Genomic DNA, 26,326 nt, shown 5'->3' on the forward strand with positions numbered 1-26,326 from the left:
TCCACAACTGTGGCCTGTATCGTGTTTACAAATTATAATGAACAGACGGACGGACGGTCACACATGTCTAGATCGACTCAGCTAGTTGAGATATGACGATGGGTATTCATAATGCTGCGTCTAGGGCCAATATTTCGCGGCGTTACAAACCCTTTGGGCTGCACAAAGCTATAATACCCTGACAACATCGTTGTTTAGGGTATAAAAATCCTGTCCTTAAAGTAGACTCTAAAATATTTTGTAAAAAAAAATCCAAGCCAATAAGTAGGCTCTAAAAAATATTTCTTAAAAAATCCACGCTTTATAGTAGTATTTTTAAAAAATCCAAGGCTATAGGGAGACACTCAAAAAATATTTTTAAAAAATTCACGCCTATAAAGTGGCTCTATAACGTATTTAAAAAAATCCACGCCTATAAGTAGGCTCTAAAAAATATTTGTTTTAAATACATGTCTATAAGAAGCCTCTAAAATCCACACCTAAAGTTAGACCATGAAAAAACATTTTTAAAAAATCCACACCTAAAGGTAGACCCTCAAAAAAATTTAAAAAAAACATTTCTAAAGAAAGACCCTTAAAAAAAATTCTTAAAAAATCCTTCTCTAAAGGTAGACCATAAAAACAGGTTTTTAAAAGAATCCCCGCATAAAGGTAGACCCTGAAAAATATGTTTAAAAAATCTACGCCTTAAGGTAGATACTGAAAAAGCCTATAAGTAGGCACTAAGTATATTAAAACCAGTAAGGAAAGTGTAAAGTCGGACTGGGCCGGCTATATGATACCCTTCACCACTTTGGGTATATTTTACATATATATCCTAACAGACGACGCGTTTTGTTATAAATCTATATCTGAACCGATTTCAGGGAAACTTGCCAGAGACTAATTTATATAACATCACTACCTTGTGTCAATTGGCCTAGCTACGGATCTTTTCACGAAGCTTAGCAACATCATTCTAGACTTAATTCAGTACCCTATACCAAAATTCGTGCAAATCGAAAGATATATAGGGTCTTTGGTGCACCAATTACCTTAAATGGGATGAACATGTACTTTGTTTACAATGTAACATCTACAGCGGACGGACATGCATAAATCGACTCAGAAAGTGATTCTATGAATATTCTAAAAAGGGAACCATGTGTCTATCTCGTTTCCTTTTGCCTGTTACAAACATATGCACAATGACATAATACCCTGTACCACAGTGTGGTGAAGGGTATAAAAATCCACGCCTAAAGGTAGACCCTCAAAAAATATTTTTTAAAAAATTCATTTCTAAAGGCAGACCCTAAAAAAGACATTTTAAAAAGATCCGTTTGTAAAGGTAGACCCTTAAAAATATTTTTTAAAAATCCACGCCTAAAGGAAGACCCTAAAAATATTTTTAAAAATCCATGCCTATAAGTAAGTAGGCACTACAAATATTAAAAAAAAAACCAACGCCCAAAAGTAGACCCCTAAAAATATTTTAATAAGATCACGCCTAAATGTAGACCTTTTAAAAAATATTTTAAAATATTCGGTCTCTCAACCTAACTTTTTCCTCTTACCCAACCCTCGTTTTGTCCTATCAGTATAACTCCCAATGAATATTTAACTTTATTATTTGATAATGTCTTTAAAATGTGTCATTTAATAATATGATAGCTCCCTGGACTTCTAAATTTGGTGAAAATTGGCAAACTCTCAGACACACACATAGACACACACACATACATACAAATAAAGTATTCACTTCCTAAAGCATACAAAGTTAAAAGGGTCAATTTGTATTTGGAGAATACCCTGATGTACAATATAAATGTTTTTACAACAACAAGAACGACAACAAAAAAACTTGTAACAAGTTTAAGTGTTGTTGCTGTTGTTTGTTTTTGGTTTCTATGGCAAAATATGCTATCAAAAGGTAAAGAGGATTACCAAAGTAAAGTGTCTGGATGAAGGAAAAAGGACAAAAAAAAACTAAACATACTCAAAGGATATGATACTAGTAATGTATGTATGTGTGTGTGTGTGTGTGGAAAGAGGAGGGTCAAGATATTTTCGGAATTAAAGATTTCCCAGGAATTATATGTCCTTTGTAAAAACACTCACACACACACACACATTTGTATACATTCTCCATAGAAAATGGAGAAGTTTTTTTGGCATTCTAAAATGGTGTGTGTGTGTGAATGTGGTTTTAAACTTTCAACTTCCATAAACAGTCGAATCTCTTTGACCTACCTTAACCACATTTCATTATTCTGGGACTATATCAAACAAAGTCTTTAAAATCTTAGAATGCAATCACAAAAAACATACACACAAACTAATTGTTGGGGGGTGGATTTTGTGAAATAGTAGATTTTAATAATCTCACAGATGCCACAAATTATGCTTCACAAAGATCAATATTAACCTAAAAATATGCTACACATTTTAAATGTTTACAATTTGTTAAGGAATTCAATTCAAAGACAATTTCTGTTGATTTTATAAATTGTTTTAAATTCTTATTGAATTATTAGATTTGTGGTTTTCAGGGGTGGCTAATAATAATAATCTCTGATTTAATTTCAAATTTAATTGTGGAAAATTTTCTAATTAAAAATGTGGTTATAAATTGTGTGTCTTAACTTACCACACATAAGAGTGGAAATATTTGCCAAATATTTGGTTTTTTTTTGTAATTACCTGGAAATAGAAAAGAAGAAAATATGAAAATCATTAGTTTTGGGAAAAATATTAAACACTTATTATAAACTATCATATGCCCGCTACTTCGTTAGCGAATGTGGGATATATTTAAACATGTATTAACAATTTTTTTATTTTCACAAGAAACATATGTCAGAAAAACTAAGCAATCCACACATTAATATCGACCTTAAATTAAATTCGAGTACCATTTAGTACCAAATTTCATGATTCGAGCTCTAAAGGTTCACCCAAATCCAAATTGTACCAAATATAGTACCATTTAGGACACATTATTTCCAAAAGTACCCACCTCAACCATCCAACAAAGCTTCCCGATCATACACCCCCACAATGATTCCAAATTCAAATTTCACGATTGCAAGTCTATTGGTTCACCCACCATTTAAATTGTACCACATTTAGTACATAGTTGTACCAATTTCCAATACACTTCCTACTTAACCCAAACCCACACCCCCCACAGTTATCCTAAATCCAAGTTTCAGAATTCCATCTCTATCGGTTCATCCACAATTCAATTTGAACCAAATTTAGTACACAGTAGTACCAATTTCCAAAACTTCATACATAAACTAATTATATACCCCCACAGTGATCTTAACACGTGGACTGACAGTTGACAAGTTCATGTTCACTATGTGACATGACGGCTATAGCAGCACAAATGAGCATTTACCAGCGTACAAGTAGAAGTCTAGTGTCATGTTTTTGAATTTCACTTGTTTCTACTGTCCGTCAACGTGTTAAATCGAAGTTTCACGATTCCAACTCTATCGGTCCACCCACAATTCAAATTGTACCAAATTTAGTACCAATTTCCAAAACTTCCTACTTATCCCAACCCTACACCTCCACAGTGATTCTAAATCCAAAATTTAGGATTCCAACTCTATCGGTTCACCCACAAGTCAAACTGTACCACATTTTGTACACATTAGTAAACATTTTTAAAACTTCCTACATATCTCGACCTTACACCCTAACAGTGATCCTAACGCCAAATTTCATTCTTCTAGCTCTATTGGTTTGCCTAAAATTGAAATTGTACCAAATTTAGTACCATTTAGTACCCATGAATATAAATTGCTTAAACTCCAATCCTACACCCCTACCGTGACCCTGACTCCAAATTTTGTTGTTTCCGCTCTTTGGGTTCACCCAAATCCAAATTGTACCAATTATAGTACGATTTAGTAATTTTCTTACACATCAGTAAAAAATTTCACAAAACAACGTACTATCCCACTTCTACACTCCAATTTCAGGATTCCAGCTCGATTTGCACCTCCAAAATAAATTTGTAGTACTTTTCGTACACACACGCTTTCAAAACCATCTCCTTAAATGGATCCTACTTCTCAAACTTAATTCACACTTCAAATTCCAAGTTTTTAGCGCTATCCGTTCACATGCTACAGAATTGTAACAAATTTAGTACATTTTCGTACTACTTTTCGGATAGTTACAGCTCGAATTTCCAAAAACCCTTTGGTACATCTATCCTACACTCCATCAACGACCACCAAACCAAACTTAAGAGTTCTAGCTCCACCGGTTCGCAAAATACGAATTTCCAAAAACCCAGCCTAATTTCAAGATTCTAGCTTCAGTCGTTTCGTCTGGGCGTTGATGAATCGTTAAATCAGTCAATCACTATTAGTGAAGATAAAATTTAAGGTTACAAGCCACAAAATAGGCAGTACATTTCAAAAATATTTTTCAAGCCTATTTATAGGCGTTGATTTTTTTTAAATTTTTTTTCTAACCTATTTATAGGCGTACATTTTATAAATTTTTTTCCATCCTATCTAAAGACGGAGATTTTTATACCCTACACAACTATGTTGTCAGAGTATTATAGCTTTGTGCAGCCCCATGAGTTTGTAACTCCGCGAAAAATTGGTCCTAGAGCCACCTTTAAGTATACCGATCGTCATATCTCGACTAGCTGAGTTGGTCTAGACATGTGTGTCCGTCCGTCCGTCTGTCTATTATAATTTGTAAACATGATAGAGGCCACAGTTATGGACAAATCTTCACGAAATTTTGCATGTAGGATGGGTTCTGGCAAATGAAGACCCCTATTGTTTTTGATAAAGATCGGTTAATATTCGGGGGATGAAATGGACCAAATACTTAATTTTTGTCGGTTTTTCTGGTCGCTCCAGAGGCCGCAATTATGGTCCGAACATCGTGAAATGTTACATGGAGAAGGTGATCGGACCAAAGAAAAAGTATGCCTGTTTTGATAAAGATCGGTCAATATGTAGCGGGTCAAATGGACCCTGACTTTTGTGTGAAAAATGACAAAACTTGTATTATATAGCGTATATATTTACTCCCGAAGGACATAGACCCGAGAAGTCGATAATATATCCAAGAAGAGTGGTTGACCTTTAAATTGATATCAATTATATTGTCGTATGTACACGGATGTGGAAGTTATACGTAAATATTTTCAGGAGTTTACGTATTCGTATATAGCGGTGATCGTTTTGAAATGTCCATGAGGTTCCAGCTATGGTCAAGAACAGCGCCTATAATTTTCGATAATGATCAGATACTAATTTTGAAATGAAGTGGACTGAATACTTAAATTTTGTTTGTGTTTTTTAGTTGATCAGTAACCTCAATTATAAGCAGAACATCACAACATAACCCACGGTGAAGGGAATATGGACAAGTAATTAGAAGAGCTGTACTGAATATTGGTAATATTCCGAAAATATGTCAGTGTAAGGAAGTGGTGCTGTTGACCTCTAATCGGGCAACAGAGTGCAACTATCACGAAATATTGCACAGGCTCGGAATAAAAAACAAGGGGAAAGTTAGAGTTCCGTGGTAGTTGTGGAGGGTATCGTATGGTCGGTCCCGTACGACTACATTGCTCTTCTCACTGGTTTAAAAATATTTTCCCAAACCTATTCATATGCATGGGTTTTATAAAAATATTTTTTCAATCCTATCTAAAGGCGTCGATTTTATAAAAATATTATGTCAAGCATGTTTTTAGGCGAGGATTTTTTAAGTTTGGATTTTTTGAAGTCCTATTTTTTTTAAATTATTTTAAAAATAATTATTTTAGAAAGTCTGTTTATAGGCGTGGATCTTTTAAAATTATTTTCGAAGGCCTATTTTTAGGCGTGGATTTTTTAAAAGATATTTTCAAGACCTATTTTTGAATACATATTTTTAGGCGTGGATTTTTTAAAAGATATTTTCAAGGCCTATTTTTAAAAGCCTATTTTTAGGCGTGGATTTTTTAAAAGATATTTTCAAGGTCTATTTTAAAAGCCTATTTTTAGGCGTGGGTTTTTTTAAAAGATATTTTCAAGTCCTATTTTTAGGCGTGGATTTTTTGAAAAATATTTTAAAGGCCTATTTTTAGCCGTGCCTTACCCCTCGGCGAACAATGCCATACATTCCTCACTAATAAATAGTTGTTTTTTTATAAAAACAACAAACTGGGATTCAGCCTGACTATTTTGCAAAAACAAAATAGTATCCCTAATAAACCGCCAACACTACTGAAGATATTTTAAATGCCTATTTTTAGGCGCAGACTTTTTTAAAAGATATTTTAAGGTCCTATTTTTAGGCATGGATAGTTCTAAAAGATTTTTCAACGGCATATTTTTAGGCGTGGATTTTTTGAAAGATATTTTAAAGGCCTAGTTTTAGACGTGGATTTTTTTAAGTTATTTTTAAAGGGCTATTTATAGGCGTGGATTTTTCTAAATTATTTTTGAAGGTCTATTTATAGGCGTGGATTTTTCTAAATTATTTTTGAAGGTCTATTTATAGGCGTGGATTTTTCTAAATTATTTTTGAAGGTCTATTTATAGGCGTGGATTTTTCTAAATTTTTTTTGAAGGTCTATTTATAGGCGTAGATTTTTTTAGGTTTTTATTCACTCGTTTATTTTTGCTATCCCAAAAGGTTTCCATTTAATAGTTATTTCTCTTTCTCCTTACCCTGGAGAATATGTATGGCAATTAAATTGCATAATACAATGTATATATTTACTTAAGTTTGCAACAACAATAATAACAACAGCAGCAAAAAAATATATTGAATATATATATTTAATTAAAACTGACGTCTCGCTGTATAATCAAAAATTATTTATTTATTTACATAACAACTTAAAAACATTCACACATACTCGTACACACACAGAGTAATTTTTTACAATTTGTGGCAAAATTATGGAAAAACAATAGCAAGGAGGACGTAACGAATTTATGATGCCCTATATGGTTTGAATCAAACATGAAAAACAAGATTCGTAGAATAAATTCAGCTTTAATAGGAAAATATTACTGTGGCAGGGCGAGTGTTTCTAATCCAGAGACTTGGTTTCGAAAGTGGCTAACGATATGGTCCAAAAAAGAGGGAAAATTTTAACTGATATACTTGAGCTTAGATTCGGAAGTTTGGACCTTAGACTATACCACACACAAAACTCAGACTCCTAGGAATATTTAAAATAATTTCAGTCCTCCAAATTATCCACTTCGAAATGTTACAAACGAAATGCCTAACCAAATCCACCCTCCATCCGGAAAGTAGTGTAAGTTCTGAACAAAAAAACCTACATTCACATAAATAATTGAGCAAAACTATACATATATTGAAATTATTATAAAACATATGAAACGTGATATTTTGTCGATATTTTTTTAAAGCTACCATCACCGAATGAACGTCTTTTTTCCGCCAACCCACCTACAACTATCAATCGATGTTTTATTTAAAAAAAAAAACATATTTTTGTCAAATGGAAAAATGTGCGAATCTGCAAAGGCAACAACTGAAAGCAAATAAAACGTGTTTTACGTGGGCCAGCATATTTATCACGTTTTTCTTTATTTCGTTTCGTTTTTTTTTTTTTTTATTTTTTAATCAAAAAATATTTTTGATAGAATATTGATAATGATATAAATGCAAATAGATTATTTGCGTGCTTGCAGAAAATTAGGGATGTACGCTCGATTGGGAAATGTGATTTGATGACAAACTTTGGATTGTGAATTGAATTATTATTATTGAGGTCGTCATATTTTTTTGGAACGGAGAAAAGAAAAAAAATACATTCTTAAAAAGTATTAGAGGAAAGTATGGGCCCTTAATAAGCGCGGATTTATTTAAAAATATTTTTTGAAGTGATCCTTAGATATTTTTTTTTAGATATGTTTGAAGGTCTTACAACAGGCCTGAATTGTTTAAAATTATTTTTCAGGGTCTATCTTTAGGCGTCGATTTTTTAAATAATTTTTCAGGGTCTATCTTTAGGCGTGGATTTTTTAATTATTTTTCAAGGTCTACCTTCAGGCGTGGATTTTTTCTTAAATTATTTTGCAGGGTCTATCTGTAGGCGTGGATATTTTTTCAAGGTCTATCTTCAGGCGGGAATTTTTTGCAGGGTCTATCTGTAGGCGTGGATTTAAAAATATATTTTTTCAAGGTCTATGTTTAGGCGTGGATTTAAAATATATTTTTCAAGGTCTATGTTTAGGCGTGGATTTAAAAATATATTTTTTCAAGGTCTATCTTGAGGCGGGAATTTTTTGCAGGGTCTATCTTTAGGCGTGGATTTAAAAATATATTTTTTCAAGGTCTATCTTCAGGCGGGAATTTTTTGCAGGGTCTATCTTTAGGCGTGGATTTAAAAATATATTTTTTCAAGGTCTATCTTCAGGCGGGAATTTTTTGCAGGGTCTATCTTTAGGCGTGGATTTAAAAATATATTTTTTCAAGGTCTATGTTTAGGCGTGGATTTCTCCTGATCAAGTAACGAGAAATCAAATTGATCATGTTGTGATAGACGGAAGGCATTCATCCAGTGTATTAGACGTTCGATCGATCCGGATCACTACCTTGTAGCAGCCAAGGTTCGCACTCGTCTTAACGTTGCAGCAAAGGTGCGATCTAATGTAACACGGAAAATTGACGTCGAAAAGCTGCAAACACAACAGATAGCCGAGGTCTATTCCACTCAACTTACCCACCTGCTTGACGAAAGCACTTCTTGTACCGATAATAGTATAGAAGCACAATGACAAAGAATTGCCCACTGCTCCCTACATACTGCAGCAAAAGCACCACTTGGGTACCAAAAACAACCATGAAGAATCCCATGATACGATCAGGAGTGTCGTAATGCTACTGATCTGAAAAACCCAGCGTATAGGGCAAACCTGCAGACAGTAGCAACACGTAGTGCGATGGAGAATTATCGGGAGAAAAGGATAGAGGAAAAACGTGTTTTCAGAAAAATGAAGAAAGAACAAGAAAAACGTGAGCAAATCGAGATGTACAGGAGTCAGAACGAAGTCCGGAAATTTTAGCAACAAGTAAAACACCAAACCGAAGGTTTTGGTGCAGGTACATCCTCCAGTAGAGATAATGAAGGAAACCTGGTGACAGATACAGACAGCGTGCTGATGATCTGGAAGGAGCATTTTGAAAAACCTCTGGTATCAAATAGCAGCGGTGAAGAGGATACCCCAGAACCCATAATAGATGACGGTATAGAGTGTATACCACCTAGCCAAGAGGAAGTCAGAACAGCAATCAATCGGCTAAATAACAATAAAACAGCAAGAGCCGATGTGTTACCAGCCGAACAATTCAAGACTGGTGGTCAAATGCTGGTCAGGAGCATGCACCAGCTGATTAGTACAATTTGGCTAGAAGATGTCCATGCCCAATGATTGGATCCTCAGCATCCTGTGTCTCGTGCACAAAAAAGAGACAAGTCGATATCTGCCAACTATAGAGGAATAAGTCTCCTTCCCATCGCATATAAAGTGTTATCCAGTGTGCTGTGTGAACGACTGAAGCCAATGATCAATGACATTATTGGACCATACCAATGCGGCTTCAGACCTGGCAAATCCACCAATGACCAGATTTTCACCCTGCGCCAAAAAAACAAATCGACACATACCACCTATTCGTCGACTATGAAGCCGCATTCGACAGCCCTATCCGTTCAGAGGTGTTTAAAGCCATATCTAGGTTCGGCATTCCTGCAAAATTAATACGACTATGCAGGATAACTTTAAGTGGCACAATGTCAGCAGTTAAAGGCGGAAAGGAACTATGGGAGCCCTTCAATGACGAACGAGGATTCAGACAAGGTGACAGTTTAACATCCTGCTGGAAAAGGTCATACGAGACGCAAAGTTGAACAGAAATGACACTCTGTACACCAAACAACACATGTTACTCGCCTACGCCGATGACATCGATATAATGGGTCAAACATTGCGAGCGGTAACAGCCACCTTTGAACACGTTGATCATGAGTCTGCCAAAGTGGGTCTGTCAGTAAACGGCTAGAAGACCAAGCTGATGGTATCAACGCGCAAGACATCCAATAGACTAGGACCAATTGTGGAACTTGAGAACTACAGCTTCGAGGTAGTTAAAGATTCTAAATAAAACGAATGATATCAGTTTTGAAATTCGGAGAAGGATTGTTATGGCCAACAGATGCTACTATGGTCTAAGTAAGCAGTTTAGGAACAAGGCCACCTTCCGCTAGACCAAACTCACACTTTACAAGACGCTGATACTACCCGTGCTGTTATATGGATCTGAAGCATGAGTTCTTTGCGAAATCAGATGAAGCAGCTCTTTGGGTGTTTGAAAGAAAAATTCTCCGAAAGATATATGGGCCGATCTGCGTCGACGGTGAATATCAGCGCCGAATGAACCACGAGCTTTAAAATGTATACGCGGACATCAACATAGTCAGTCGTATTGAGCTGCAGCGACTACGTTTGCTAGGTCATGTTGTGAGAATGGAGGAAGATGCCCCAGCTCAAAAGGCATATAAAAGCGAGATACTACTGATGTTTCCCGTAGAAGGAGAAGGCCACGAATTAGATGGAAAGACGAAGTAGAAAACAACATCTTTGAACGTGGTCTTTCAAATTGAGATGCACACAAGACCGATGCGCTTGAAAATCGTTCCTAAGCTCGGCTTATGGAACAACCGTTCTGTAAAAAGCCAGATATGTATAGTAAGTAGAAATAGGTGTGGATTTTTAAAAAATATTTTTTTAAAAATCCACGCCTATTTTTAAAAAATATTTTTGGAGGTCCAGAAATATGCTTGGATTTTTATACCCTACACAACTATGTTATCAGGGTATTATAGCTTTGTGCAACCCCAAGAGTTTGTAACGCCGCGAAATATTGGTCCTAGACCGCGAAATATTGGTCCTAGACCACCTTTAAGTATACCGATCGTCATATCTCAACTAGCTGAGTCGATCTAGACATGTGTGTCCGTCCGTCCGTCTGTCCTTTATAATTAGTAAAAACGAAACAGGCCACAGTTATGGACCAATCTTCACGAAATTTTGCATGTAGGATGGGTTCTGGCCAATGAAGACCCATTTTGTTTTTGGTAAAGATCGGAAAATATTTAGGGGATGAAATGGACCAAATACCCAATTTTCTTCGGTTTTTCTGATCGCTCCAGAGGTCGCAAATATGTCCCAAACATCGCTAGTTTTTACATGGAGGAGGGGATCGGGCCAAAGAATAAGCATGCTTGTTTTGATAAAGATCGGTTAATATTTAGCGGGTCAAGTGTATCCTGACTTTTGTGTGGAAAAGACAAAATTTGTATTCTATAGCGTCTATATTTACCCCTGAAGGACATAGACCTGTGAAGTTGATAGTATATCCAACAGGAGTGGTTGACTTTTAAACACAACCTCGGTGAAGGGAATTTGGACAAGTAATTAGAAGAGCTGTACTGAATATTAGTAATATTTGTTGACCTATAGTCGGTCAAGAGGGTGCAGAATACAGAACCACAGAAAGTTAGATTTTCGTGGAAGTTGTGTCGGGTATCACATAATCGGCCCCGTCCGACTATAGTGCTGCGCTCACTGGTTTTTAAGGCAACCCTCAGTGGCGATAATTATTTAAAAATTTTTTAATGTAAAAGGACTGAATTTTTAAAAAATATTTTTAAAGGTAACTCCCAAAAGCTAGTTTTTTTAAATAATTTTGTTCAGACAACCACCAAGGACATAGATTAAAAAAAAAAATATTTTTTCTATAGTCATAGATATTTTGTAAATATATATATTTTTTTTAAATCCGTAAACATAAAAATTATTTGATATAATTATTGCATATTTCACACTTTTCCCAAGAAACAAATAGCTTCCCACTTTGTTTTTTAGTTAGTTTGTTAAATCACACTGCCTGTCCGTCTGTCTGCCTGCCTATCATCTACCATCCTCCATTGGCCACCACACTACAATTGATAGGCCACTTTCGTTTGGCGGAACTTTGTTTTTTTATGATTGTGTTAACAAAATTATGGTTATCTTGCTATTGAATATTACGAAAATTGCAACAACAACAAGAACACCAATAACAACAAATTGAGAAAATCAACATTTGATTTCGGTATCGCGAAAAATAAAATTTGTTATGCTCTGTTTAATGAACGCAGCGGCGCTAAAAAGTGTTAGAAACCAACAGCAACAGCAAAAGATTTCAATGTACAACAAAGTTATTTGTTGTTGTTGTAATTGTGTTTATTTTCAACACTTAACATTTTCATTTTTTCCAGTACCAAAGAAGAAGAAGAAAAAAAACTTATTATTATTTTTCAATCTCATTTTTACACAATGCTCATCGCCAACCGTAGTGGTCGTGGTCGCGACGGTGAGGAAAACATTAACTCGTAAATTAATCAATAGACGGCGGCCAGGTTGGCGAATAAATAATTTTGATGTGAGGTGAAGACGTGGTGTTTATGTGATTTTTTATTTTGAAAATTTTCCTTAGATTTTTGTAGCTTCCCTCTTTGTTGTTGTTCGCACCATCACTTCACCGTTAAATATTTTACGAAGTAGCCGAATAATGAAACAATAACAAAAATTAATGTAGCGCATAGTATTTGTAAAATATTGTAAAATTGTATTTTACAACTAAAAAACAGGTGTAGCTTAGGGGTTCAATACGATTAGTTATAGTGGTGGTGCCAGACTGAAATTAATCAGTTTGCTGCTAGAGGAAATCATTAACACTTCATATTAAATAAATTTATTTTAAGAAGGAAACAACGCAAGTCAATTTCTTTTCTATTAAAAAAAAATAAAAAATGGATAGGTACTCAAAAATATTTTTAAAAAATTCACGCCTTAGTAAAGTCGGACGGGGCCGACTATATGATATCCTTCAAAATCAAAAGATATATAGAGACTTTGATGCACCATTTACATAAAATCGGACGAAAATATATATGGGAACTATATCTAAATCTGAACCTGATTTTCACGAAATTTAACACACATCGTTCTAGACTCAAGTCAGTACACTGTGCTAAATTTCTTGCAAATCGAAAAATATATAGGGACTTTGGTACATCATTTACATTAAATCGGACGAAAATATATATGGCAGCTATATATAAATCTGAATCGATTTTCACGAAACTTAACACACATCATTCTAGACTTAATTCAGAGCGCTATGCCAAATTTCGTGCAAATCGAATGATATATAGGGACTGTGGTGCACCATTTACCTTAAATCGGACGAAAGTATATATGGGAGCTATACCTAAATCTGAACCGATTTTCACGAAATGTAACACACATCACTCTAGACTTAATTCTGTACGCTATGCCAAATTTCGTGCAAATCGAAGGACATATAGGGACTTTGGTGCAACATTTACCTAAAATCGGACGAAAATATATATGGGAGCTATATCTAAATCTGAACCGATTTTCCCAAAACTTAGCACACATCATTCTAGACTTAATTCAGTACGCTGTGCCAAATTTCGTGCAAATCGAAGGATATATAAGGACTTTGGTGCACCATTTACCTAAAATCGGACGAAAATATATATGGGAGCTATATCTAAATCTGAACCGATTTTCACGAAATTTAACACCCACCGTTCTAGACTTAATTCAGTACGCTGTGCCAAATTTCGTACAAATCAAAAGATATATAGCCAAATTTCGTGCAAATCAAAAGATATACAGGGACTTTGGTGCACCATTTACATTAAATCGGTCGAACATATATATGGGAATAATATCTAAATCTAAACAGATTTTTAAGAAATTGTACACACATCATGCTATACTATATTCAGAGCGCTATGTCAAATTTCGTGCAAATCGAAAGAAATATATAGGAACTTTGGTGCACCATTTACCTTAAATCGGACGAAAATATATATGGGAGCTATATCTAAATCTGAACCGATTTTCACGAAATTTAACACACATCACTCTAGACTTAATTCCGTACGCTATGCCAAATTTCGTGCAAATCGAAAGATATATAGGGACTTTGGTGCACCCTTTACCTCAAATCGGACGAAAATATATATAGGAGCTATATCTAAATCTGAACCTATATTTCCCAATTTCAATAGGGTTCGTCCTTTTGCCATATAAATGAGCCGTGCCAAATTTCATTCAATTCGAATCATAAATGCGACCTGTATTTTGTTTACAATTTAACATGGACAGACAGACGGACGGACATGCATAAATCGACTTAAAAAGTGATTTTATGCATATTCTCAAAAGGAACCATGTGTCTATCTCGTTTCCTTTGCCTGTTACAAACATATGCACAAAGACACAATACCCTGTACCACAGTGTGGTGAAGGGTATAAAAATCCTCGCCTATGGTGGCTGCTTTAAAAAATCCACGCCTATGATGGCTGCTTTATTTCTTGAAATATCCACGCCTATGGTGGCTGCTTTAAAAAATATTTCTTGAAATATCCACGCCTATGGTGGCTGCTTTAAAAAATATTTCTTGAAATATCCACGCCTATGGTGGCTGCTTTAAAAAATATTTCTTGAAATATCCACGCCTATGGTGGCTGCTTTAAAACATATTTTTAAAAAATCCACGCCTGTTGATGTACTTTGTCGAGAAAAATATGTTTAAAAATTCAACCTAATAGATGTAGCTTAATATTTTTTTGTTGCATATATAAAATATATTGCATATTTTCAGGCGCTCTTACAAAACTTATCATTTAATTTAATAACATTTCATTTACACACCAGAACCAACCAAACACTTTTATTATTACTCCGCCGTCAACTAATTTTCCGGAGTTCCAAGTGGCTCTGATTACCACCTCGCCTCCTCTTCTTCCACCTCCACCCTTTTTCACCCATACTGGGGGAAAAATTGTTTCGCTAAAAACTAAAAGTCGCTTAAAATAACTTCGAACTCGCGTGATGCAATATCTCTCATCCTTCAAACTTCTACTTCTGTGAGAGATAGTGTGAAATGGGTATAGGCGAGGGGGTGTGGTGTCGAGTGTGTGTGTGTTATTTTTCACACTTTGACACCCAAAGTTTTGAGTTTCATGGCACACAAAAAGCGAAGGAAAACAAAACCAGCAAATACATCATCGTCGGGCTGTGAAGGAAAAACTTTGCCATAAACGAACAAACATTTTCACATGGAAGGTGGACGATGGAAGGAATCGCGGAGCAGAAATAAATAAAAAATAACTTTGTCACTTGTGTTTTTTGTTGTTGTTTTCCTTCCACAGTTGCTTGTATGTTCGCTCACAAGGAAACAAACTGTGAATCAAACATTGGGTTGCCGTGACAAAGTTGTTAGTTTAAGTAGGTATTAGTAACGGAATTAACTTTTCCGAAGGTTGCTGATATCGGTTTCACTTTGATTTGTTTTTTATACTCTTTTATTTCTGAATATTTATGTACGAATGTGTGTATTGGGGTAACCCAGTTTTATTTTTTTATTTATGATGAGGTGAGTGCCTTAACATTAATTAATTTGGGTTGAGGGATCTTCAAAAATATTTTAAAAAAATCCACCCCACTTGAGGGACCTTTAAAAATCCACGCCTATAATTATGCTTGGAAAAATATTTTCAAAAAATTCACGCCTATAATTATGCTTGAAAAAATATTTTTTAAAAATCCACGCCTATAAATAGGCTTGAAAAAAAATATTTAAAAATCCACGCCTATAAATATGCTTGAAAAAAATATTTTTTAAAAATCCAAGCCTATAAATATGCTTGAAAAAATATTTTTTAAAAATCCACGCCTATAAATATGCTTGAAATATGAATATCTTTAAAAAAAATCCACGCCTATAATTATGCTTGAAATATGAATATCTTTAAAAAAAATTCACGCCTATAATTATGCTTGAAATATGAATATCTTTAAAAAAATCCACGCCTATACTTATGCTTGAAAAAATATGTTTAAAAAATCCACGCCTATAATTATGCTTGAAAAAATATTTTTAAAAAATCCACGCCTATAATAAAGTTTGAAAAAATATTATTAAAAAATCCAATTATGCTTGAAAAAATATTTTTAAAAGATCCACGCCTACAACTATGCTTGAAAAAATATTTTTAAAAAATCCACGCCTATAACTATGCTTGAAAAAATATTTTTAAAAAATCCACGACTAAAACTATGCTTGAAAAAATATTTTTAAAAAATCCACGCCTATAACTGTGCTTGAAAAAATATTTTTAAAAAATCCACGCCTATAACTATGCTTGAAAAAATATTTTTAAAAAATCCACGCCTATAACTATGCTTGAAAAAATATTTTTAAAAAATCCACGCCTATAATTATGCTTGAAAAAATATTTTTTAAATGTCCACGCCTATAATTATGCCCGAAATTTTTCTTAAAAATCCACGCCTATAATTATGCTTGAAGTTTTTTTTAAATACACGCCTATAATTATGCTTGAAAAATATTTTTCCCCCATATTTTGTCTTTCCAAAAAAATTACCATTCTTTCTCCCCCTCTCTTCTCTCCCCAAAATATATCGATTTCACCAATGCCCACATGCCAAATGGAATAATAAAAATTGGATATCATCTTTAATAAATAAATATTCATATTTAGTATATATCCTTCCTTTGGGTAGACGAATAGCTGGCACCAAAACTAACTTCCAACCAAACCCCCTTCAACCTACCCTGCTCACAACCTACAGGTGTGAAGACACTCATTGTATTGTTGAGTAGGCCTTTAGTTTCAAGTGTTTGCTTGCCTTTGGTGTATCATCATCACCATCGTATTTGCCAAACGTCACGAATGACAAGTGCAATACAATAATAACAAAAATAACAACAGAATATTATATGAAAAATATTACTGCAGAGGAAATCGAAAATTAAAGTGAATGGAAATTGATATGGAAAAACAAAAAAACAAGTAAAAGGAAAACACTGCAAACGCTAAGTGGTAAGGGAGGAATTGAGGCTTAGGTAGTCTCTTATGACAAGGGTATCGTGCAAATAATATTTATTTTTAATTAAAGGAAATTCGATAGGCCAGATGACAAAGTTACAAAAACAAATCCACGCCTAAAGAAGATAGGCTTTTTAAAAATATTAAAAAAATCCACGCCTCAAGGTAGGCCCTCTAAAAATATTAAAAAAATCCACGCTTAAAGAAGGTAGGCCCTCTAAAAATATTTAAAGAAAATCCACGCCTAAAGAAGGTATGCCTTTTAAAAATATTACAAAATATCCACGCCTTAAGTTAGGTCCTCTAAAAATATTTTAAAAAATCCACGCTTTAAGGTAGGCCGTCTAAAAATATCAACAAAAAAAAAATCCACGCCTGAAGAAGGTAGGCCTTTTAAAAATAAAAAATCCACGCCTTAATTTAGATCCTCTAAAAATATTTTAAAAAAATCCACGCCTTAAGGTAGGCCCTCTAACAATATTAAAAAAAATCCACGCCTTAAGGTAGGACCTCTAAAAATATTTAAAAAAATCCACGCCTTCCAAAAATCCAAGCCTATCTTTAGGCCGCAGAAAAAATTTAAATCCAGGCCTAAAAATAGACAACAAAAACTATTTTTAAAAAAATCCAGGCATAAAGATAGACCACAGAAAATATTTTTTTAAAAATTTAGGCCTAAGGATAGACCTCAGAATCCACGCCTATGGTTAGGCTCGGAAAAATATTTTTAAAAATCCATGGCTATAGTTAGGCTCTGAAAAATGATTTTAAAAAATCCACCCCAATAGTTAGGCTCTGAAAAATATTTTTAAAAAATGTACGCAGTTGGTCCCTGATAACATGTTTTTATAAAATCCACGTCTATAGCCTACTTTTAATTGTTATCAACCATTGCCTAGTTTTAGGCATCCTCAATTCGAGTTGTGAAAAATAAATTAGAATCTGTGGAACTGCCATTGACAATTGTGGCTAATAAATCCGATTTTTTAAATTTTTTTCTGCTCAGCAATTTTAACTCCCCCAATTTTTCTCTATTTTTTTTTTTAATTCAACATTCCACTCAGAAATTTCAAAAGTGCCCCGGCAAGCCAATACTGGTGCAGAAATTAACTCCAACAGCTCAGAGGCAATAAATTCAACAACTAAATACAATTGTTGGGATTCACAATTCACAGCAGAGATGGCCAAACGGAGTAGAAGGATGTGGATTCCGGAGTGGGTTGGGCGGACCATTTACAGTGGATTGCAGCAAATTGCCGACACACACACACAAATGGGCCAAATGCAAAACTTCAATTTTAAGTAGTTCAAACTATCAGAGGGAAGAGAAGAGAAGGGGGAAATAGGAGAGAATAGGGAAGAGTTAGCACACATTTAACTCAGCAATTTTACAATGACATTAATTCCCCAGGGAGTCATAAAATCCGAATGCCTACTATTGGCTGAGAGGCTTACGGCAGGCGGTGGGATAAAACTTTGCCGGAATAACTCGAGGAAACCATTTAAATATTCAGGTCAATTGGATTGCCATAGGGGGGATATTTAAAAATTAACAAACAAAGCAATCAGAATGGGGAATCGATTTAATAATTTGTTGAATTGTTTGGCAGAGCAGGAATCGACATACGCACATATCCTGATGCAAGGAATTAGAAAAAATACGCCTTGTGATAGGCAATATAAAAATTATTTTAAAAATCTACGCCTTATGGTAAGCTATATAAAATATATTTTAAAAATCTACGCCTTATGGTAAGCTATATAAAATATATTTTAAAAATCTACGCCTTATGGTTGGCTATATAAAAATAATTATTTACAAGATCTTCGCCTTATGGTAGGCTATATAAAAATTATTTTAAAAATCTACGCCTTATGCAGGGCTATATAAAAATTATTTTAAACATCAACGCCTTGTGGCAGGCTATATAAAAATGATTTTAAAAATCTACGCCTTGTGGTAGGCAATATAAAAATGATTTTTAAAATCTACGCCTTGTGGTAGGCAATATAAAAATTATTTAAAAAATCTACGCCTTGTGGTAAGCCATTGGAAAAATTTTTTAAAAAATTTACGCCTTGTGGTAGGCACTTGAAAAAAAATTATTTAAAAAATCTACGCCTTGTGGTAGGCTAAATAAAAATTATTTTAAACATCTACGCCTTGTGATAGGCTATATAAAAATTATTTTAAAAATCTACGCCTTGTGGTAAACTATATAAAAATTATTTTAAAAATCTACGCCTTGTGATAGGCTATATAAAAATTATTTTAAAAATGTACGCTATATAAAAATTATTTTAAAAATGTGCGCCTTGTGCTGGGCTATATAAAAAATATTTTAAAAATCTACGCCTAGTGGTAGGTTATATAAAAATTATTTTAAAATTCTACGCCTTGTGGTAGGCTATATAAAAATTATTTTTAATATTTACGCCTTGTGATAGGCCATATAAAAATTATTTTAAAAATCTACGCCTTGTGGAAGGCTATATAAAAATTGTTTTAAAAATATACCCTTGTGACAGACTATATAAAAATTATGTTAAACATCTACGCCTTGTGGTAGGCTATATAAAAATTATTTTAAAATTCTACGCCCTTTGGTAGGCTATATAAACATTATTTTAAAAATCTACCCTTTATAGAACTCTATAAAAAATTGTTTACAGTATCTAGACTACAGTTCCAGAATTAAAATACTTTGTATGTTTTTTTTTTTTGCCCAAAAGTATGCACCACAAAAAAAAACATTCCATCTGATTACAGACTTCACACATATGTAATTGATCAACAACTTCTTCCAACTGCAATTTGTACTTCCTACCTAATTTGTCGTTGGCAAGATACTTGGCAAAAAATACTGAAGCCACGAACGAACATGCTTTTATTGAATAATTTATATTCCTTTTTAAGGAATATATTAATGGTCATTTGATTTCCTTGTGGAATTATCAAGCCGTCATGTAGTTGGGTTTTCTCTTTTTTGTTGAAAGGAATCTTCCAAGTGCGGAAAGTTTTACGTGCCGGAAAGGGTAGGTAAGGAGAGGCAATGGTGTTTCTTTGGTTTTCAATGTCCATTGCAATTTGGTTTTTGTACTTCATTGCATTTCTGACTGACTGAGTGGCTGGCTGGTTGGTTGGTCCGCCTGATAGAAGAAGTGTTGAAAAGTGTTTGTCCCGCAATGTTCGGATGGCTGGCAAATTGTTTCTTTACCGCAAAACTTTGTTAGGCGAAGGGAGGGAGGCAGGGGCATATTGAAAATTACTGGAATGTGTGTAACGTACACACACATGTTTACAGACATATGTGTGTGTGCATTGTAATGGAATAAATTTTGTAGCCAGAATATGTAGTTAGTTTTACTTCGTTTTTTCTTCCTCCTCTCAATTTTTTTCGTTTCGGTTTGTAATGAAATGCAGTCAATATTGCTCAAGTTTCATGTTCAATTCGCTTGCCATTCGTCGTAGTCTTCTTCTACTTGTTTTTCTGCCAGACATGTTGCCACTCAAAAAACCACATGTGTGAAAATTTTGTCTATTTATCCCGGAGGCATTTAAGGGGGGAGTGCAAGGGAGAGGGTGGTATAGGAAGAGTATCAATGCTGTTACTACCAACTGTAGTTTTAACTTCATCCTATCCGGTATCCTTTTTTCCCACATAACCATTTACTTTTGCATCTGCCATTGCTGTGGAACCGAATTGAATGGTGGATTTGAGTTTCAGAGGAAGAACAAAAAAATACTGGACAGCCATCCAAATGCGTATAAGAATTTTCAACTAATCGAATTGACAGCGTAAAAAAATATTCTATGCATTTTTGGTGGGTGTCTCAGTCGTTCGATTTTTTGCTATTATTTTTTTTTTCTGTGGTTATTGACTTTTATGGGCTATCAAGTAATAGCTTACTTCTCACTTCCATTTTCGCTTCAATGGAGACTTCCATAATAAAATTTAAAATTGAAAAAAATAAAGAAAAATCTTCTGCAGACTTCCATAGGGCGCAGATCTTTAAAGTATTTTTATATAGCCCAACAAAAGGTGCAGATTTTTAAAATAATTTTTATACAGTCTACCACAAGGCGTAGATTTTTAAAATAATTTTTATATAGTCTACCACAAGGCGTAGATTTTTAAAATAATTATTATATGGCCTACCACAAGGCGTAGATTTTTAAAACAATTTTTATATAGCCTACCACAAAGCGTAGATTTTTAAAACAATTTTTATATAGCCTACCACAAGGCATAGATTTGTAAAAAAAATTATATAGCCTACCACAAGGCGTAGATTTGTAAAAAAAAAATTATATAGCCTACCACAAAGCATGGATTTTTAAAATCATTTTTATATAGCTGTACATAAGGCGTAGATTTTTAAAATAATTTTTATATAGCCTACCACAAGGCGTAAAAAAAAATTATATAGCCTACCACAAAGCATGGATTTTTAAAATCATTTTTATATAGCTGTACATAAGGCGTAGATTTTTAAAATAATTTTTATATAGCCTACCACAAGGCGTAGATGTTTAAAATAATTTTTATATAGCCTACCACAAGGCGTAGATATTTAAAATAATTTTTATATAGCCTACCACAAGGCGTAGATTTTTAAAATAATTTTTCTATAGCCTACCACAAGGCGTAGATTTTTAAAATAATTTTTATATAGCCTAATATAGGACGTAGATTCTTAAACTAATTTTTATATAGCGTAATATAGGGCGTAGATTCTTAAACTAATTTTTATATAACCCAACATAAGGCGTAGATTCTTAAAATAAATTTTATAGCCTTCCCTAAGGCTTTAAAAAATATTTAAAAAATCCACGCCTTCTGATGGGCTCGGGACTCTAAAAAATATTTAAAAAATCTACGCCTTCTGATGGGCTCGGGACTCTAAAAAATATTTAAAAAATCTACGCCTTCTGATGGCCTCGGGACTCTAAAAAATATTTAAAAAATCTACGCCTTCTGATGGTCTCTGGACTCTAAAAAATATTTAAAAAATCTACGCCTTCTGATGGTCTCGGGACTCTAAAAATATTTAAAAAAATCTACGCCTTCTGATGGCCTCGGGACTCTAAAAATATTTAAAAAATCTACGCCTTCTGATGGCCTCGGGTCTCTAAAAAATATTTGAAAAACAAAAATATCTGATGGCCTCTGGACTCTAAAAAATATTTAAAAAATCTACGCCTTCTGATGTCCTCGGGTCTCCAAAAATTATTTAAAAATCTACGACTTCTGATGGCCTCGGGACTCTACAAATATTTAAAAAAATCTGCGCCTTCTGATGGCCTCGGGACTCTAAAAATATTTAAAAAATCTACGCCTTCTGATGGCCTCGGGTCTCTAAAAAATATTTGAAAAACAAAAATATCTGATGGCCTCTGGACTCTAAAAAATATTTAAAAAATCCACGCCTTCTGATGGCCTTGGGACTCTAAAAAATATTTAAAAAATCCACGCCTTCTGATGGCCTCGGGACTCTAAAAAATATTTGAAAAACAAAAATATCTGATGGCCTCGGGTCTCTAAAAAATATTTGAAAAACAAAAATATCTGATGGCCTCTGGACTCTAAAAAATATTTAAAAAATTTACGCCTTCTGCTGGCGTCTAAAAAATTAAAAAAATTTGTAAATTTAGTAAAAAAATTGTCTCCTAAGTAAGACCTAAGTATAATTCTCCGGACTCACCTGTACATCAAAATTAGGGGGCTGTTGCTGCAATAAATTTCCTGGTGATTCCATTTGATTTGGACCCTGTTGACTTTGGTGATTCATCATGGGACTCTGCAACCAAAAAAAAACCGCAAATTATTCCACATATTCCGATTAAAAACGTGTTAAAACTTACCTGAGCCATTTGCATACCACCCACACCGTTCATAACCGGTGGCTGTAGCTGATTCATTTGCGGCATTTGATGATGTGGAAATGAGGAGTTCATCTGTTGACCCTGACCGCCGGGACCACCGGCACCCGTATTGGCTGACGAATTACCGGGATGATCCATGCCGGCGGCGCCCAACATATGATTGAATGCATGTGGTGGAAATGCCGGGTGTTGTGAGGGATCGAGTAGTGTTGGTGGACGTGGTAGGGTCTCTTCGGCTGGTGATGGTTGGCGGGAGCCGGGTGTACGACTGTAAAGAGTAAACAAAAATAAAATTTTAAATTTAACAGTTATTAAATTGTGTTTCGGGAAAATGTTAAGGGTTATTACAGAATGTCTAAGTTCGCGAGGGAAATGTTAAAAGTACTGTACAATCGATTATATGACTATGGTTGGTGTCTCTAATACATGGAAATATTTTCTTGTAGCTGAGACAATCACCAAAGTGCTATGATGATAAGAGGGAATATTTGGCTTCAGTATGAACAATGAAAAGGGGTATTTTAAACATTAGCAAAGATCCAAATCATGTTTGAACTCTGATTAAAAAAATGTGGACAATGTTAATGTTGTGACAAGTTTTAGGACAAATGTTAAAATATGGTAACATTATTGGTTGTATTGCATGTATTTACAAAGATTCTTTAAAAAACCTACGCCATACGTAGGGCTCTAAAAAATTCTTTAAAAAAATCTAGAGCCCTACGAATGGCGTAATTATTTAAAAAATCTACACCTTTTGTGGGACTCGAAACCATTTATTTAACAAATCTACGCCTTTTGTAGGACTCTAAAAAAATTTTAAAAAATCGACGCTATATGCAAGACTCTAAAAATTATGTAGGGTCTTAAAAAAATTCTTTAAAAAATCTACGCCTTATGGTTGGCCTTAAAAAAATTCTTTAAAAAATCTACGCCTTATGGTTGGCCTTAAAAAAATTCTTTAAAAAATCTACGCCTTATGGTTGGCCTTAAAAAAATTCTTTAAAAAATCTACGCCTTATGGTTGGCCTTAAAAAAATTCTTTAAAAAATCTACGCCTTATGGTTGGCCTTAAAAAAATTCTTTAAAAAATCTACGCCTTATGGTTGGCCTTAAAAAAATTCTTTAAAAAATCTACGCCTTATGGTTGGCCTTAAAAAAATTCTTTAAAAAATCTACGCCTTATGGTTGGCCTTAAAAAAATTCTTTAAAAAATCTACGCCTTATGGTTGGCCTTAAAAAAATTCTTTAAAAAATCTACGCCTTATGGTTGGCCTTAAAAAAATTCTTTAAAAAATCTACGCCTTATGGTTGGCCTTAAAAAAATTCTTTAAAAAATCTACGCCTTATGGTTGGCCTTAAAAAAATTCTTTAAAAAATCTACGCCTTATGGTTGGCCTTAAAAAATCTACGCCTTATGTTTGGCCTTAAAAAAATTCTTTAAAAAATCTACGCCTTATGTAGAGGCTTGAAAAAATTCTTTAAAAAATCTACGCCTTATGTAGAGGCTTGAAAAAATTCTTTAAAGAATCTACGCCTTATGTAGAGGCTTGAAAAAATTCTTTAAAAAATCTACGCCTTATGTAGAGGCTTGAAAAAATTCTTTAAAAAATCTACGCCTTATGTAGAGGCTCTAAAAAAATCTTTTAAAAAATCTACGCCTTTTGTAGAGCCTTGAAAAAATTATTTAAAAAATCTACGCCTTATGGTTGGCCTTAAAAAAATTCTTTAAAAAATCTACGCCTTATGTAGAGGCTTGAAAAAATTCTTTAAAAAATCTACGCCTTATTTAGAGGCTTGAAAAAATTCTTTAAAAAATCTACGCCTTATGTAGAGGCTTGAAAAAATTCTTTAAAAAATCTACGCCTTTTGTAGAGCCTTGAAAAAATTATTTAAAAAATCTACGCCTTATGGTTGGCCTTAAAAAAATTCTTTAAAAAATCTACGCCTTATGTAGAGGCTTGAAAAAATTCTTTAAAAAATCTACGCCTTATGGTTGGCCTTAAAAAAATTCTTTAAAAAATTTACGCCTTATGTAGAGGCTTGAAAAAATTCTTTAAAAAATCTACGCCTTATGTAGAGGCTTAAAAAAATTCTTTAAAAAATCTACGCCTTATGTAGAGGAACTAAAAAATTATTTAAAAAACTACGCCTTATGTAGGGATCCAAATTTTAATAAATTTACGCCTTACGGCTCTTATTTATGTCCCTAAAAAAATTCTTTAAAAAATCTACGCCTAATGTAGGGCTCAAAAAAAGTTATTTTAAAAATCTACGTCTTATGCGGGGCTCTAAAAAAATCTTTTAAAAAATCTACGGCTTATGTAGAGCCTTGAAAAAATTCTTTACAAAATCTACCCTTTAAGTAGGGCTCTAAAAAGTTCTTTAAAAAAAACTACGCATAAAAAAATTATTTAAAAAAAATTACACCTTTTGGTTGACTCTGCAATAAACAATATCAGTAATCATTTGATCGCTCGTGTGCCTTCTTGTTATTGTTTTTTTCTGTTACATCGATTAACTTAACAAGTTTGGCGCTTAAGTCTTTTGTTTTAACTTTCTGCCTGGCTGGTTGGCTTGCTCGCCGTTGTTTTTTTTTTTTACTTTGTGGGCTAACTAGCTGTTGGGCTATGATAGTTTTTTATTTATTTTTTAACTACAACTTGTTAGAGCTGCAACTAGCTGTGGGTATCGTTGATTTATACACCCATTATAGTCTCCAGCCGTTGTTGTCGTCTCTCCGACTGGTGGCTGCATTGAATTATTGTTTGCAAATTGACAGACACACAGATGGTTGTTGTTGCTGCTGCTGTTCGAACCCCATTGCAAATTCAGTCAATAGATTTATGGCAATTTAATTGATTGTTGTTGTTAGATTTGTTTTATTGTTTGTTTAAATGGTGTGATTATTGAGATGTTGTTGTGATTGTTTTGTTATTGTTGTTGTTGCTATTGATTTGCAGTTTTGTTATTTGATTGTTATTTGTCAAGATTTGATATCAATTAACAGTTGATTAGCTTGTTACTATTGTCAAACGATATGATGATCTTGTTGGCAGATGTAGGTCAGTGAGGTTTCTTTTGGTTCTAGAAAAAAATATTTTCAAAGCAGATCGAGGCTTCTGTTCGAAATTTGAAAAAAACGAACAGCTTTTATTTTTTAGGGGTAATTTTGTACAGATTTTATATAGCCGTACCATAAAGCGTAGACTTTTTAAAGAATTCTTCTAGAGGCATACGTAAGGCGTAGATTTTTTAAACATTTTTTTTATAGTCAATCACAAGGCGTAAATTTGTAAGGAATTTTTTTAAGGCCAACCATAGGGTGTAGATTTTTAAAATAATTGTTTTAATGCCATCCATAACTTTAGAGTCTTACATAAGGCGTAAATTTTTAAACGATTTTTTAGAGCCCTACATGAGGTGTAGTTTTATAAGAGGCCTACAT

The 26,326-nt window shown here is 33.8% G+C and overlaps 1 protein-coding gene across 1 annotated transcript in view; it reads right to left on the minus strand.

Moving 5' to 3' along the window:
• Positions 1–22,697: 22,697 nt before the first annotated feature.
• The window catches only part of LOC133323041 (maternal protein pumilio-like), a gene marked incomplete at its 3' end in the record, with an annotated part of 47,529 nt that continues 43,900 nt past the window's right edge, over positions 22,698–26,326 (minus strand). The window contains exons 5-6 of the mRNA XM_061532003.1: positions 22,858–23,146; positions 22,698–22,793 (exon numbers count right to left, since the gene is read on the minus strand). Coding sequence (XP_061387987.1) covers positions 22,698–22,793; positions 22,858–23,146 — 385 coding nt within the window. The remainder of the gene's footprint in view (positions 22,794–22,857; positions 23,147–26,326) is intronic.

The sequence above is a fragment of the Musca vetustissima genome, unplaced genomic scaffold (assembly GCF_032173495.1).
Source record: "Musca vetustissima isolate MV318-11 ecotype Yass unplaced genomic scaffold, APGP_CSIRO_Mvet_v1 utg35231, whole genome shotgun sequence".
In the NCBI taxonomy this organism is placed as follows: Eukaryota; Metazoa; Arthropoda; class Insecta; order Diptera; family Muscidae; genus Musca; species Musca vetustissima.